Source organism: Lynx rufus, unplaced genomic scaffold (genome assembly GCF_022079265.1).
Source record: "Lynx rufus isolate CCGP_SWC_20201006 ecotype Redwood Valley unplaced genomic scaffold, mLynRuf1.p SCAF_3, whole genome shotgun sequence".
Taxonomy (NCBI): domain Eukaryota; kingdom Metazoa; phylum Chordata; class Mammalia; order Carnivora; family Felidae; genus Lynx; species Lynx rufus.
Window position 1 is genome coordinate 42,793,906 of NW_025814845.1, and position 16,212 is coordinate 42,810,117.

Genomic DNA, 16,212 nt, shown 5'->3' on the forward strand with positions numbered 1-16,212 from the left:
ATGGGAAGTGAGTGTTGCAAGTAACATAAACAAATTTAGACTCTGGGGAACTACACAGTAAAGTTCTAATTGCCATTTATGGTGATTAAAAATATGAAATGTGTTAAACTATGTTTCAGTAACTTTGAAGAAAATGCTGTTTCAAGGAGGGGAAAAGGAGAGATAAGATATAACTTAAAAACTTTGAGTTTAATGTTACAAAGAAGTCAAAAACTTTTTTTTAATGTTTATTATTTTTAAGAGAGAGAGCATGAGCAGGGGAGGGGCAGAGAGAGAGGGAGACACAGAATGTGAAGCAGGCTCCAGGCTCTGAGCTGTCAGCACAGAGCCCCATGCGGGGCTTGAACCCACGAACCGTGGGATCATGACCTGAGCCGAAGTCGGGCTCTCAACTGAACCACCCAGGTGCCCCAGAAGTCAAAAACTTTTTGATGGCACATCTTTTACTTCTTTTAGGTGTCATGAATACAAAAGAGGTGACATGTTAAACACCACAAAGCTGCAGAGCTTGTAAATGATCTAGCATGAACTTGCTCAATTCTTTTCTAGCCACTCAAAACAATCACTGTTCTGTGGAAAAGTGAGCAGGCTGTCCTGACATTTTGCCATTAGTTCTCCTCTTTACTTATTCCTGCATGTTGCCATAGTGTAAATGATTAATGATTCAAGCGAAGTCTCCATACTCAGATTACTGAATTAACAAGTATCAGTAAACTGACTAAAGCTCAGAAAGCAACAGTGACAGAACTTTAAGTAAAATCTGCGGAGCAGTTGAATATACCAGCAATGATCCTGGGCTACATTAGGTGGCAGAATATGGAGTGAATTAATACAGATCCTAGCAGAAGTCCTCAACTGTCTAGGCATGTGGCATCCTGTTTGTGGTATTAGAACCACTCTTTCCTGGCTTTCCTGCCTGTTTTTGCTGAGAATTATGAAGGGACTGAGAAAAATCTAATGTTTTCCTCTCGTTCTATGGGTGAGAAAATGAAGACCTGAAGAGGTTAACTAATATAACCAGGGAAACTAAACTTGCTTAGTTAATTTTGCTGTTTGAAACTTCTAGCAAGGTACACTGAACATCTGCTTCAGTCAAGCTTTATGCAGCAAAAGCATAGAATTTTAGAGGTAAAGGAGATCTGAGAGTATAAATTATGAACATTTAAAAACTGAATCTCTGTTAATCAAGAGGCCAAAAACCTAGAGACAACAAGGAGGAATGTTTTGCTTTCTAAAATACATATTCAGAAGTGATCAGAGTAATGACAGCATCAGTTCCTAGGTTCTCTATTTCTACACAAATGCCAAATTTTTAGCTTGTAAAATTAATGATATTTCATTTCTCCAAAATAAAAATGAGAAATTGATTTTCTCAACTGGGAAGCTACCGCCCTCTAGAGGGTGGGCTTGGAAACGTGAGGGGTACTTTCGTTTGTCTCTATGACTAACGGGTCAGGGGGAGAGGTTACTGGCATTTATTTATCTGGGGATGAGGGATGCTGGCATTCTGAAATGCAGTCTTACACATTAAAGAACTCTGTTCCCCAAGATGCCAATAGTAGTTACTTTGAAACATGATGAAAGTGAGATCTATGGTTTTTACAAGTTGAATGTTAAAATGCTAACCATTTATTATAAGCGGTTTTAGTGAGATGGGGGTTAGGGGATGCTTGTTGACAGAGAACATGGGTATGTCTACTAATTTTATGCTAAACCTTAGCCTACAGGAAGCTCATGGATCGGACTGCATTTCAGGTCAGCCTTTTCCCATTAGCATTTCTCTTAACATTGGGATCTGGTCCTTGACTTGCCAATTGTTCACTGTACAAGGCTATAGCGCTACTTATCGAACTAGGAATAATAAAAGGTAGATTTCTGACTGATGTAATGTTATACAATGTATATAGGCGGATGTTGATAAAATGGTTAAAAGTGCTCTGATAATCGCAGAACAGACTTTGAGTGCCAGAAGGATGTAACCTGAATCTTAAAAGTAAGATTCTCAGGTAGGATTATGTAAAGGTGAATGTTTGTTTCTCCAGTGTTTATTCTCCCTTAATAATAATCCAAAATAGTCTCCATCTCCTCCTACATCTCCCAGCTTTCATGTGGGTAGGTAATGACCATATAACTTGATCAATAGACAGTATGAAATGTGTGCAACTTGTAACCTTTCCCCTTTCCTCGAAATAGGGAAATTGTGCTCTTCACTCACTTTTCCTCTTTCCACTTGCTGGGAAGGGATGACAACGTGAGCAACCATCTTAGACCTAGGAATGAAGCCATGGAGCCTTCCACCAGCTGCATACCTGGATGACTATGTGGAGCAGAGGCACCCATTCATTCCTGTCTTATTTGAGCCCATTTATTTTGGAGAAATCCTCTTTTTGCCATTTTTTTCATATGCCAACTGCTTTGTTGCTCTCTCAACTAGACTCCAAGTAAGAAATGACATCTGGTCTTTTTTTTTTTAAGTTTTTTTTTTTTTAGTAATCTCTACACCCATGTGGGGTCCGAACTTATGACCCTGAGATCAAGAGTTGCATGCTCCTCTGACTGAGCCAGCCAGGTGCCCCGACATCTGGTCTTAATAAATAGTGAGAGAAACTTGAATGTAGCTGAACTCCTTTTGAGGTATATTTGGATGACAAATACATACATATACACACCCTACAAAAAAACAACTTGTATTTACAAACTCAATACAGTACAAACAGGCACAGTCCTTGGTGGCTTAAAGGGAGCAAAGAAAGCTTTATTATAGTTATATTTAATACAATTTAACATATGTAGTTATGTCCAGTATAGTTAATATTTTCAGTGTGAACAGGGTCAACTTCATATTTCTATCTGTTTTTCTTCTTCTGCAGATTGTACACAAGGGAAGGAGGCTTCTTGGTCTTATAGGCCACACTTCTCTTGATGCGCTCGCCTTTGATGTTAACGATATATGGCAAGAGAGGGGGCCGGACCGTCAGAACTGTTCCTTGAGGTGTATAGCCTCGGAGATGCAGTCTGTCCTTAAACTGAGGTGTTACTGCAACCCAACCTACGCAGGCATGTGATAGAACACAAAATGGTGTTAGCAACCATCTTATTAAAAATGTCAACCCCAAGCTCAAAATGGAGCACCAAAGGAGGCTACTGGTCTCTTTCACTTTATTTTTTAAGAAAGCATACAATGCATTTATGAAAAGGTACAAATTTATTTTCAGAGTAGGCTGCATTTAATGAATAAATTAGTATATTTCTTTTCTTCTTTTTTTTAATGTTTAAGAGAGAGACACAGTGTGAGTGGAGGAGGGGCAGAGAGAAAGGGAGACACAGAATCCGAAGCAGGCTCCAGGCTCTGAGCTGTCAGTAGAGAACCTGATGCGGGGCCTGAACCCAGAAGCTGTGAGATCATGACCTGAGTCGAAGATCATGACCTGAGTCAAAGTCAGGCGTATAACCGACGGAGCCACTGGTGCCTCTAAATTAGTATATTTCTTAAAATCCTCAGTTTATGTCAGATAAATGCACATTTCTATAAAAATACCAGTAAGGCCACTTAATTCACCTTTTAAGTGTATTTATTTATTTTGAGACAGAGAGCATCAGCAAGGCAGACAGAGAGAGAGAGAGAGGGAGAGAGACAATCCCCAGCAGGCTCTGTGCTATCAGTGCAGAGTTCCATGTGGGGATGGATCTTACAAACTGTGAGATCATGACCTGAGCCGGGATCAAGAGTTGGGTGCTTAACTGACTGAGCCACCGAGGTGCCCCTATTCACCTTTTAAAAAGTGCTTGGTGTACAATTACCTGCAGAAGAAAACTTGATGTCAGCCACTGCTTCAGATTCCCCAAGTCCTTCATTTAATGTAATGTCTTCACCAACAAGAGGAGGAAATCCTGCCATTCTTTCTTCTCCACCCATTGGAACCTTCCATTGAAATAAAATGAAGATGTTTGGAAGTTCAAATTAAACTGCCCATAACTCTAATATTAAGTAAAGCACCGATACACTAGTTATGTAGAGGGATCAATAATCTCAGCTATTGAAAACCCCAAATCACTTCTAGTTCAAATGAAAAGCATGGGAACCCTGTGACGAGATAAAGCCTACAGATCCCAGGACGTAAGAGCTGCATGTGAGTATGTGTCCAGTGGTAACCTCCTAATAGCAGAATCTTATTTTACTAGTTTACACTGTTTTTATAGCCCTCCATAAAGCTTCACAGAGTAACACTGGGCAATTAAAGTAACATCCTTCAATATACCTTAGGTCTCATAGGCCTGGCTGGCCTCAAAGATTAATCCCTGCCTCATTACAAGTGAAGGGTACATGTGCAATGGGTAAGGTTTAGCTTCTGTTTATAGATGTGTCCATGAATGGGAAGTAACTGGATAATAACTTATTTATTAATAAATCTTTCTCTGTTTAACACTAGGGACACAAAGATAGATGTTACAATATGGTCCTTGTGCCCAAGAAGATCAGAAGGTGGAAATAACATGTAAACAAATTACAAGGTAAGAAATGTCATGGGAAGCATCTATCAAGTACTACAGTTGAGGAGGAAGAAGTAATGAGTATGTTTTAGTCAAGGAAAACCTTGATGAAGCAGCAATATCTGAGGAGTATCTTGAGATAAAGTTGAAATTACTCAGTGGAAAAGTATTCCGGATTAGCATCATGTACATAAGACAAAGGATGATGAATTCAGGAAACTGTAGTTGAACTGTCTAGGGTATGTTAAGTCTGTGTATATGTGTGTGTCAGTGATGAAGCTGTTGGTTTAGACTTCTCAGTAATGTGGAACTACCAAGGAATTAGAAGTAGGAAAAAGAACAGAGATAAGAATAAAAAAGAATACTGTGATCTGCTTTGTATTTTGGAAAGATCTCTGTAGTGCAGGGTTTGTTAACCTTGGCACTATTGACATTTTGGGCTGAATAATGCTTTGATGGGGGCTAGAGGGGAAGGCTGTGAGGCTGCAGAAGTGTAGAATTGTAAATGTCCCCTGGGGGCAAAAGTCAATCCTGCATGAGAAGCCACTGCTTTAGTGGCTGTAGAGGTATATTTGGGGTGGGGGTGGGAGGAGGACAATAAAAGCTGGAAGCTAAGAAAATACCTCAGGATCTCAAAAACAGCCTAATGAAAGCAGATTACAGCTTGAACTGGGAGGCTGTATTCAGTGATAATGAGAAGGGAGGGCTGACTTGGATTTGGGAGGTAAGTAAGAAAACCAGGAGGCAAGAATGAGTCTCAGAGCACCCCCCAGAACGTTTCCGTTACTGGCAGAGAAGAATGGGATAGTTGCTTTGGAAAGCATCAGTGATGTCCACTCTGAAAACTATACAGATGCACAGGGGCAGAGAACGACAGAATTCATTTTTAGGAGAGCCATGTTATACAAACTAAGAAGTTTCCTTCCCTGGAAATTTCAAGCTGTATTTGAACTCATGTATTATTGTTTTACCTAAAAAGGAAGCAAATTTAACCAGAGAACTAAAGTCTTTTAAATGCAGAAACACCAACAGATCTATATTGCTGATTGCCTTTATATATTCACCCATCCTACAGGTCTCTGGAATATTAACTTTAGGGCAGTTATGTCAATGGAGTTTTTTGTTTTTTTTTTAAATTTTTTAATGTTTATTTATTTTTGAGAGAGAGAAAGAGAGTGTGAGCAGGGGAGGGGCAGAGAGAGAAGGAGACACAATCCAAAGTAGGCTCTAGGCTCTGAGCTGTCAGAACGGAGCCTGACACAGGGCTCAAACTCACCACCCCTGAGATCATGACCAGAGCCTAATCGGACACTTAACTGACACCACCTAGGTGCCCCTGTCAATGGAGTTTTAATTTCAGTCTGGCTTTCTTAGGAAATACAGATAGAAAGAAACATTTATTTCTCAAGTCAGGTTTACTTTTATCCTCTTTGGAAAGCAGTGTATATTTTGGGTTCTGGCTTACATTTAGTTGCATAAGCACTAATCAATACTAAACCACCTTTGCTGGATGCACCTGGTATTTGTGTAGATGTGTTTCATCATCATCACAAACACTCACATAGCAGTTACAACAGTGCCCTGGAACTTAGTTCTCGCCACAACCTTGTGATGTAGGTACAACACAGTGTTACACAGCTTTGTCAAGTGGTGGAACAGAGCGAGCATTTAAACCCAGTCTGGCTCCAATAATCTAAATATTATACATTATACATTACCAATGTCTGTGTCAGGTCTTATTATTAAAGAGCTGAAAACAGTTCCCACTCAGTACTTGGTGAACTTTGTAAGAACAATTTCAATGATACAGGAAGGGACAAATGGGGACTGCAGAGGATGGACATGAGGAGCAGGAGCAAGCTTGACAGTAAAAAGAAGGAATAAATAAGCAGGACACTGAGGGATACTGAATTTTTTGTTTTTGTAATTCTTTTTAATGTTTATTTTTGAGAGAGCGTGTGTGCAGTGCATGAGTAGGGGAGGGGAAGAGAGAGGGAGACGTAGGATCCGAAGTAGGCTCTGTGCTGACAGCAGAGAGCCTGATGTGTGGCTTGAACTCATAAACTGTGAGATCATGACCTGAGCTAAAGTCAGATGCTTAACTGACTGAGCCAGCCAGGCACCCCAAGTTTTGTTTTCTTTCTTTCTTTTTTTCTTTTTTTTTCTTTTTTAAAGATGAGAGAAACTGGATGCACCTGGGTGGCTCAGCTGGTTGAGTGTCCAACTCTTGACTTTGGCTCAGGTTATGATCTCATGGTTTGTGGGACTGGGCCCCACACTGGGCTCTGTACTGACAGTGCAGAGCCTGCTTGGTGTTCTCTCTCCCCCTCTCTCTGTCACTCTCTGGCTTGTGCTGTGTCTCTCAAAACAAATAAACTTTAAAAATAAGATTAAAAAAAAAGGTGAGAGAAACTGTAACATACTTACAGGTGGAAGGAAGGAGCTGGTAGGGCAGGAGTAAAGAGGCAGCATAATCTCTAAGTAACTGGGATTAAGAACCTGGGAGGAGAGCTTTTCCACCCAGACCAGGACTTCTCAACCATGCAACTACTGACATTTTGGATCAGAGAATTTTGTTTTGAGCATCTGTTGTGTGCATTGCAGGACGTCCAGCATTATCCTTGGCCTCCACCCACTAGACGCAAGTAGCATCCCCCAGTTGTGAGAACATCTGTAACTTCTCTTCCCTCAGCATTATCCAATAAACTTTCGGTGATGATGTGACTGCTGGGCAGTTGAAAAGTGGCTAGTGCAACTGAAGAACTAAATTTTAAAGTTTATTTACTTTTAATTAATTAATTTAAATTTAAATGGCACTTGTGGCTATTGTATTGGTCAGTGTAGTTTAGAGAAAACACAAGTCTGTAGCTATTCTAGGATCAGTCCAAACAACATCCTTTTCTTCTACAACCCATTTTACTTGCTAGCCAAAATCCTCAACCAGAACAGGTGAGGAGACAGCTAGCTGATTGTATAACAAAGATGGTTATGTCCAAGAAAGGCTTTGTTAGCAGGGCTGTGGGACTGTCACAGTGGAGGTTAACCTAACCGTGCAATCTTCAAAGTTTGTTCCCTCACCTTGAGTAATGTATGACCGGCATGTTTCTTATACATAGTATCTGCCTTGTCCAAGGAAGTAATGTGCACAGGAAGGAGGCTGGAAGCCACAACCGTAAACCAAGCTGACTGATTTCCCTTAAGAAAGGAAGAAAAGAAGTTATTTTATAGAATGAAAAACTTGCAAAACCAGCACATTACAATGTACAATCAATAAAAAAAAAATCAAGCTCCTTTTATAAGTAAATGGATATGTAAATAAAGTATAAGTAATCTATAAGGAAACATAAGTAAATATAAGTAAATGTTCTAATTGTCCCAGTGTAAAGCTAGGTTTAAATTATTAATGTTCTATGGGTTTTAATGAAACACAAAACCCAAGAAATATGCTATAGCAATAACTTGCAAGTTGCATTTAGTGTTGTTGGATACATCCACATTTCATTTCCCTTTTTCCTCACTTTGGGAAAATATGGAACAGTTCTATAAATACTCTAAAATCCCCAGAATAATGCTAAGTAAATGAATACCAAACAAAAAAGTACATACATAAATGTATACATTTCATGGGATATAAAGGAGTGTGACAGGGGTGCAGGGCTGGCTCAGTTGGTGAAACATGTGACTCTTGATCAGGGCATTGTGAGTTTGAGCCCCACATTTGGTATTAATATTACTTAAAAAGAAAATCTTTATTTTTTTAAAAAGAAAATCTTTAAAGCAAAACAAAAAAAGAAATGTGGGATTTATTTAATGCACATTAACCCTACACCTAAGGTTGGACCTATGATTTCCATGTGAAACAATACCACAGGATAGGTACAGTAACTTTTCTCCATGCCAAGTTGTCTGGGGCATTTAATATCCTAATGAAGATCTAGTTTCTGAGACCTACTAGTTGTTTTTCCTCCCCATTTCTTTTTCCCAAGTTTTCATTATGGGCATTTTCAAACAAACAAAAAGCATACCAACCTCCTCAACAGTCATGATCTAGTTATCAACATTTGCCAGTCTTGTTCACATATTTGTATCCTTAAACTAGTCATTTTTTTGTAAAATTTTTTTAATGTTTATTTTTGAGATAGAAAGTGCGAGCAGGTGAGGGGCAGAGAAAGAGGGACAGAAAGAGGGAGGGAGAGAATCCAAAGCAGGCTCCGCACTGTCAGCACAAAAAGACCCATGTGGGGCCTGAACCCACAAATCTTGAGATCACAACCTGAGCTGAAGCTGGATGCTCAACTGACTGAGCCACCCAGGTGCCCCAGTAGGTCATTTTTTAATGGTGCAGACTTTTCTTACCTGCAGAAAATCAATGCGGCCTATGGCACCCAAAAATAGAACCATTCCTGGTTTAAGCACAAAAGTTCTTGGAACAATGGAATGTGTTGGCAAAACAATATTTACTTCTTTTTCTGTTAGAAGGTTTAAAACCTGTAAAGCAAAGGGTAGATTTTTTTAGAGAATTATTACTTTTTAAAAAAACGTTTATTTATTTTTGAGAGTGCAGACAGGAGAGGGGCAAAGAAGCGAGGCAGAGGATCCGAAGCAGGTTCTGTGCTGATGGCAGCGAGTCCAATGTGGGGCTTGAATTCCTGAACTGGGAGATCATGACCTGAGCCAAAGCTGGAGGCTCATCCAACTGATGCACCCAGGTGCCCCAAGCATTACTTTTATTGAAGATATGATATATTTTGATTTACCTCTTAGGTAAAAAAATATTTCGGACTTCACAATAAACCAAAACATGTCAGAACTTGCTGCATATAAAACTGCTATATTCATTCTGTCTAAATCAATTTATGGATGGCTCTACTCTTGCTTCACAACTTAATATTGAGTAATGGCAAAACAACTTTATGGGAGTATGAGACTTTCTATGTGAGCAGCATCCCTCAAATGTCAAAACTGGTGTGAACTGAAAACAACTGATGAGTCAGTTCCAAGATGGCATATATATGCTCTCCATCAAGGCTTCTGGGGGGCAGGGGGTCAGCTAAAGGTAAGGCAAAATACTACTTATATCCCAGTGGCAAGTATGCATGCATTAAATGCAAAATGGTCACCTCATTCTAGGAGCAGGTAAAGAGTTCTGAAGAACCTTTTTCTGCATTCTAGTCATTTTATTTCCCCCAAATGCTCAGCAAAAAATGAGAAAAAGTTATGAATCCTCTGGCTGCTTCTTCTTCTTCTTTTTAAAATGAATCCTCTGGCTTCTAAGGATGAAGAGTTCCTAAAGAGACTAGAGAAAATGGAAAAGGAAAGCCAAGAAGAACAAGATTTTGGTAAGATTTAAAGAATCAAAATCTGATTAAAAAAGAGCAATATTATGGGGCATCTGGCTGACTCAGTCAATGGAGTCTGTGACTCTTGATCTCAGGGTTGTGAGTTTGAGCGCCATGTTGGGGGCAGCGATTACTTAAAAAATTTTTTTTGACGAGAAATATTAGAGAAGGTAAAAAAAAATGGATAAAAAACTTTTGTGAACTTGTTTAAGAAAAATAAGGAAATAAAGAATATGTGAAACCTAGAGAGCCTCACAAGAAAATACATAACAAGGGGCTGCAAGTACTTTTCCTCAGCATTTCTGTTTGAAAAAAGCACATTAAAAGCCACCTGCAGTAAAGAAACCTTTTAACACTTTTTACCAGAGCCTTTAATACTTTTATTTCAAAACAGAATACCTTGAATCAGTTTGGGAAACACTAGTTTAAGGCATCTAATAAATGTATCAATAAACTGACATAGAAGCAGACTGCCAGAGACCTTTTAGTTCTAAAAATTTGAGGGTCTCATTCTGCTGGCTAGAATATTTAGCAAATTCTTGCTTTTCTATTTGACAAGAGGGTATATATGATGGAAAAAACTGCTATCCCTAAAGAATACATTGGTGAAGTGAAAGTGCTGGAACATTACCAGAAAGCAATCCAGTTGCTCTGAAGTTCTAGATTGTGAAGAGACAGGTGACAAGCAATTACTGTGGGAGTGCAAAAAGGTTAAAAAATCTATATGATTCTGTGACATGGGACACGAAATAAGAGTATCATTCTGATAACAAAACTGTTAAGTGATCCACATAAGGCAAAGAAGGAAAAGAAGCTAAGACACCAACGTTGTTTCACAGGCATATAGACATAATTAGGCGATTCAGGAACTTGGGTCAGTGACCAGATTCAAAGGAAACTGATTAATAGATCTGTTGTAAGGCTATATCCTGGATGCATACCAGTCAATCCAGGACTTGGATGATTATCAAAACTGCAAATGAGTAAAAAGTTGTGAGATTTAATGAGTGTGTGGAATATAGGCTAACTTTAATGAGATAAAACAAAGTTGCCCAGGAAATCCTGCAATTGGATTAAAAAGATGTATTAAGGGCAGGCACCTGGGTGGTTCAGTCAGTTGAGTGTCTGGTTGAGTGTCCGACTTCAGCTCAGGTCATGATCTTGCAGTTCATGAGTTCAAGCCCCACATTAGGCTCACTGCTGTCAGTGCAGAGCCTGCTTAAGGTCCTCTGTCGTTCTCTCTGCCCCTCCCCCACCTGCATGCTCTCAAAAATAAAACATTAAAAAAAAGATGTAATAAGGGCAAGAGAGAGAGACGATAAGCCTATTCTCTCAGGGAGAAGAGCTGCAAGAAACAGACAAATTATCTGGATTATGTCAGTGCAGTAAATGTTCAATGTTTTGTTGGAAGAACTAATGAAGGTGAACAGTAGAGTGAGGAAGAGACAGGACATTACACATTAAAGTAGTTCAAAGTCTAGCAAGGGTAACAGGCATTTAGTCCATACAGGTCCATTTGAAGAACAATAGGTACAAGTTACAGGGAGACTGTTCAGCTCAACCCAAAGAGTAGGTCAAGGCCAAATGGGGTTACCTTGGGAGATGAGGGGACACTGCTTCAGCTGGTGGTGAGTCACTCCTTACTTTAGTGTGAGCTGGATGGACAGTTTTAGAGGGAATTCAAGCATAGAATAGGTGGCTAGACTGCAGTGATATTTACGCTTTCTTCCAACCTCAAGATCTAGGATTTTATAAATGTCTCCCTAATAACTAAGGTAACAACAACAATAACACAAATATGTTGGCAGTGAAGCCTACCAAATGGAATACACATCTTGATGGCAGATAGATCACCCTGAACTGCTTCTAGGAAGGAACGAGAAGTGAGTCTGAAGTGAAAGAATACATCCTTTCCTGTGTTCTGACAATTAAGACAATACTTGTGCAATTGAAAGTATTTCTAAAAGACAACAAATACATACACAATTTTCTTTTGTAATTCCAGGGGTGTCATGAAACCAGTGGGCATCTTTCACATCTTGTGGGGTCAATTCTATTCGTTTGGTGGGTTTATCTGCAACCATAACAGGTTCATTTCCCATGTCAAAGGCAAGGGAATCAGCATCAAACTGAAAGGCAGCTTCATCCTTCTGTTCTTCTGAATATAGGAATGTTCTTCCAATTCTTCCTAGAACAAGTTATAGTTAAGCTATTAGTCACTCCTTTGAAGGTTTTGACTCCAGACAGATAATTCTTATTCTTCTTACTTGCCTCAAACAAGTTACTTAGACTAAATACGGTGTACAGAAGCAAGACTACAATGATACCCTTGCCCTCTTTTCAAAGGCAGTGGGAGTCAGACTCTTGCAATGGTCAAGTATGTGGCCAGCTGTGTACACCAGTTGGGGGGATGGGTGGAAAGTGCTGCAAATCAAAATATTTAAAAGAAAAAAAAATTTTTTTAACGTTTTATTTTTGAGACAGAGACAGAGCATGAACAGGAGAGGGTCAGAGAGAGAGGGAGACACAGAATCTGAAACAGGCTCCAGGCTCTGAGCTGTCAGCACAGAGCCTGATGCGGGGCTCGAACTCACGGACTGTGAGATCATGACCTGAGCTGAAGTCGGACGCTCAACCGATTGAGCCACCCAGGAGCCCCAAATCAAAATATTTTTAGTAAAGGAGGGACAATCTATTTTTTTGTTTATTTTTGAGAGAGACAGAGCATGAGAGGGGGAGGGGCAGACAGAGAGGGAGACACAGAATCTGAAACAGGCTCCAGGCTCTAGGCTCTGAGCTGTCAGCACACAGCCTGAAGCGGGGCTCGAACTCACAAACTGTGAGATCATGCCCTGAGCCGAAATTGGTCCCTTAACCGATTGAGCCACCCAGGAGCCCCAAGGAGGGACAATCTAATTTAAAGCTGCTGCATGCAGTCAACAACCTGTGCTGGTGGTCTGCAAGGAGAGGGTGCTGTTTCTTAGTGAAAATGCTTCTACTGCTGACAGTGGTGGGTGGGCAGTTACTGCAAGTTTCCTTCCCTGGATTTCTCCAAGTATCAGCACAGTGAACTCTGGGTTTCCAAATAGTAGCTTTGCCTCTAAAGAGGCCTCTTTGTTCCAGAACTGGGAAAGTAGTCTCTTCCCAGTAGCCACAAAAACTGGCTAGCCCCAGACAGCTGTATTCCATGTTGCTCCACAAAAATTTTTAGCATAGCCCCGACAAGAGTTTTCTTTTTTTTTTTTAATTTTTTTTTTTAACGTTTATTTATTTTTGAGACAGAGAGAGACAGAGCATGAACGGGGGATGGTCAGAGAGAGGGAGACACAGAATCTGAAACAGGCTCCAGGCTCTGAGCTGTCAGCACAGAGCCCGACGCGGGGCTCGAACTCACAGACCGTGAGATCATGACCTGAGCCGAAGTCGGACGCTTAACTGACCGAGCCACCCAGGCGCCCCCGGCAAGAGTTTTCTAAAGAAGATGCTTACCTACTACATAACCGTGCTTTTTCAAAAGATTAAGTTGATGTTGCTCTTGCTGACTAAGATCTTCTTCAGCTTTAGTTGCATCTTTTTTAAGCCTTTTTTGCCTTTCAAACATCCTGTAAGGTGTTGGGTTGCAAATAGGAAACTTCAGAAGGTTTAATGTAGTACCTGAAATACCAAAGAATAAATATGTTGTTATAAACATTATAAAAGAAGAGAGAATAAGGGGAGAAAAACCTACATTTTTGAGGAGCTACCTTGTCTTGGGTACAGTGATTTACTTCACGGAACCTTCGTGACAACCCTCTACAAAATAATTCTTACTTTTACAGATGAGGAAATAGGCTCAGAGATTGGCTCAAAGGCTCAACCTGGATTTGAATCTCAAATCTGCAGACCTGCTTTTTTTTCCCTTCTTTTCATTTTCACTGTACTATCATCAAGTATAAGAGCACTTCTGTGTATAATTTAACTAAAGTCCTGGACAGAGAAATATGGCCCATCAAAGCTAAACACTGGTTTCAAAGGAACAATGAGGCAGTTTTGCCAACTGTTAAATACAAACAGGGTCACAAAAGGACCTGTTTTGCAATTACAGAAGTTTCTTTTTTCCTTTTTAATTTTTTTTTAATGTTTATTTATTTTTGAGACAGAGACAGAGCATGAACGGGGGAGGGTCAGAGAGGGAGACACAGAATCGGAAGCAGGCTCCAGGCTCTGAGCTGTCAGCACAGAGCCCGACGCGGGGCTCGAACTCACCGACTGCGAGATCATGACCTGAGCTGAAACTGGGCGCTTAACCGACTGAGCCACCCAGGCACCCCTACAGAAGTTTCTTAAAACCACAAACTTGAGGGGTGCCTGGCTGGCTCAGTCAGTGGAGCCTGCGACTCTTGATCTCAGGGTTGTGAGTTCGAGTCCCACACTGAATGTAAAGATTACTTAAAAATAAAATTAAAAAGACAAACAAAAACCGAAACCACAAAGTTGACTTTTTCTCTCAGAGTCACATCTTATAGCATTAGTGAATTATTCAAATGTTAAATGTGTATAGTATACTGATCTTATGAATAAACTTAAGGTATGGAGAATAAGACTGAGAGGGTGGAGTGAGCTTTAGAAAGTAAAAGAAGGAAAAAAAAAGTAAACGAAGGACTTTCCAGAGAAACATACAAATAAGTAAAGCTACCGGAGAAACTTCCAAGAGAGCAGGAACTCTTGCTTTGTTCCCCGGTTCATCTACAGTGCCTAGCACAGTGACTGGAACATAGAAGTGTTCCATGAGAAAATTACTCTAACATATAAGTTTCCAAGCACTAGGCTGACACAAAAGAGAGGTGTGACCAAAGTAGGGAGAGAATTTTTAAAGGGAAGACTCCAGACAGCCCTTGGTGGACATTAAGGAAGGATATACTAGGTGGCCGCGATAAGACTCTCAGCATCTCACAAAAGGAAGGGGACGGGCCTCCTAAGGCTCACCAGGCCAAGAGGAGATGGTGGCTCTGTCGATAGCTTCAGCGCCCTTGGCGATGCAGTAATCAGATTCTAGGAGCGTGTTGAAGAGAGTGGACTTCCCAGCGTTGGTGGCGCCAACCAGGTAGACGTCGCCGCGGTAACGCCAGGAACGCTGAAGCACTGAGATCAATTCTTCGATTCCGTAGCCAGTCTTGGCGCTAATTAGCCTCACGTCCTTGAGCACCGTACGGACCCTGGCAGAAGGCTTCGAATTCTCCTTCTCGTCTCGCGGCCCGTCCTCCCCAGCGTGCTGTAGCCCTCGGTGGCTAGACAGCTGAAGGAGCCCTGCGCGGGTACAGTCGTCCCACAGTCGCTCCCGGAGCCGCTGCAGGTAGCCGGGCGCGTCCTGGGGCAGCAGGTCCACCTTGTTCCCCAGCACGATCAGTTGCTTGGGGCCCACCAGCGCGGGCAGCTCCGGCAGCAGGGGGTCAGGCAGATCCAGAAGGTCCACCATGTAAAGCACCAGGGCGGGCCCCGGCCGTCGCAGCGCTGCGCTCACCAGCTCTAAATACTGCTCGCGGTTCATCTGTACGCGCAGAGCGCGCCGGTGGTGCACTAGGAGCCAGCAACGCTGGCACACGGTCCGCGCCAGCCCGCCGTCTGTCTGCGCCGCTGCGCTGAGGAACTTCTCGCTGGGGAGGTAGCCGGGCACGCCGGGATCCTGGCAGTGCAGCTCCGCTCCGCAGCCCGAGCAGTTCAGGCCGCTGGGTGGCACCGTCGGGTCCGGGTGTCCCACGACCGGGTGTTGTCGACTCCTGTCCCGTAGCTTTTGCCGCCGCCGCTCTTCCCGCCGCTGCTGTTTCTGTAGCTCCTCCTCCTCTTGCCGCTGTTGCAGCTCTCGCAGTTGCTCTTCGAGGGTCGGTGCGGGCTCGGGCTCCGAGACGTACTCGGGGAACAAAAAATGCTCCTCCATGTCAGTTCTTCCTTCGTAATCCCTAGTTGCCGTTGAGCCACGAGAAAGCCTACGTCCCAGGTTTGATGGGTGCTGGGAGGAAGAGGCAGCCACACATCTCTCGAGAAGCTGCTCTTGAGTGCCATGGCGCGCTACCGTGGGAGCAGATCCCCGTAAGAAGGGCCACAGCCGCCTGCAAGCCAGGCGAGCAGGCAGCATGGGGAACACCGCCACGGGTAAGGGCGAGGGTGGAGTCACGCGCGCGCAGGCGCACTGAGGTCCGAGGTGCGTGTTAAATTCGAGACGTAAACCCTGGACTAGCTGAGGGCTGTTGTTTGTCCGACACATTTCGTCTCTTCCTTTCGTTTCTATTCCTGTGGGTTCTTGAGATGAAGGATCTGAGGCCTGGAAACCCATTCAAAGCTGCGGCAAAAGCACCGGCGACCTAAGCTGAGCTGGGTGGGCAGGAGGCTAGCGTGGGTTTTACTA

The 16,212-nt window shown here is 42.1% G+C and overlaps 1 protein-coding gene and 1 long non-coding RNA gene across 3 annotated transcripts; one reads left to right on the forward strand and one right to left on the reverse strand.

Annotated features, from left to right (window-relative positions):
- Positions 1-2,734: 2,734 nt before the first annotated feature.
- NOA1 (nitric oxide associated 1) lies at positions 2,735-15,972 on the reverse strand. Of its 2 annotated transcripts, XM_047090851.1 has the most exons (7): positions 14,796-15,957; positions 13,320-13,484; positions 11,813-12,018; positions 8,848-8,979; positions 7,570-7,686; positions 3,802-3,922; positions 2,735-3,049 (listed from the first exon to the last, which is right to left on the reverse strand). In XM_047090851.1, exons 1-7 carry the CDS (start codon positions 15,940-15,942, stop codon positions 2,847-2,849), a joined length of 2,091 nt encoding a protein of 696 aa, XP_046946807.1. In that variant the 5' UTR covers positions 15,943-15,957; the 3' UTR covers positions 2,735-2,846. The 2 variants fall into 2 exon arrangements, with proteins under 2 accessions (XP_046946807.1, XP_046946808.1); XM_047090852.1 differs by lacking the exon at positions 7,570-7,686 and having other exon boundaries at positions 14,796-15,972.
- LOC124520176 (uncharacterized) lies at positions 3,900-4,573 on the forward strand. The gene is made up of 2 exons (XR_006964273.1): positions 3,900-4,130; positions 4,431-4,573. It is a non-coding gene; the product is annotated as an uncharacterized LOC124520176 (long non-coding RNA).
- Positions 15,973-16,212: the final 240 nt, after the last annotated feature.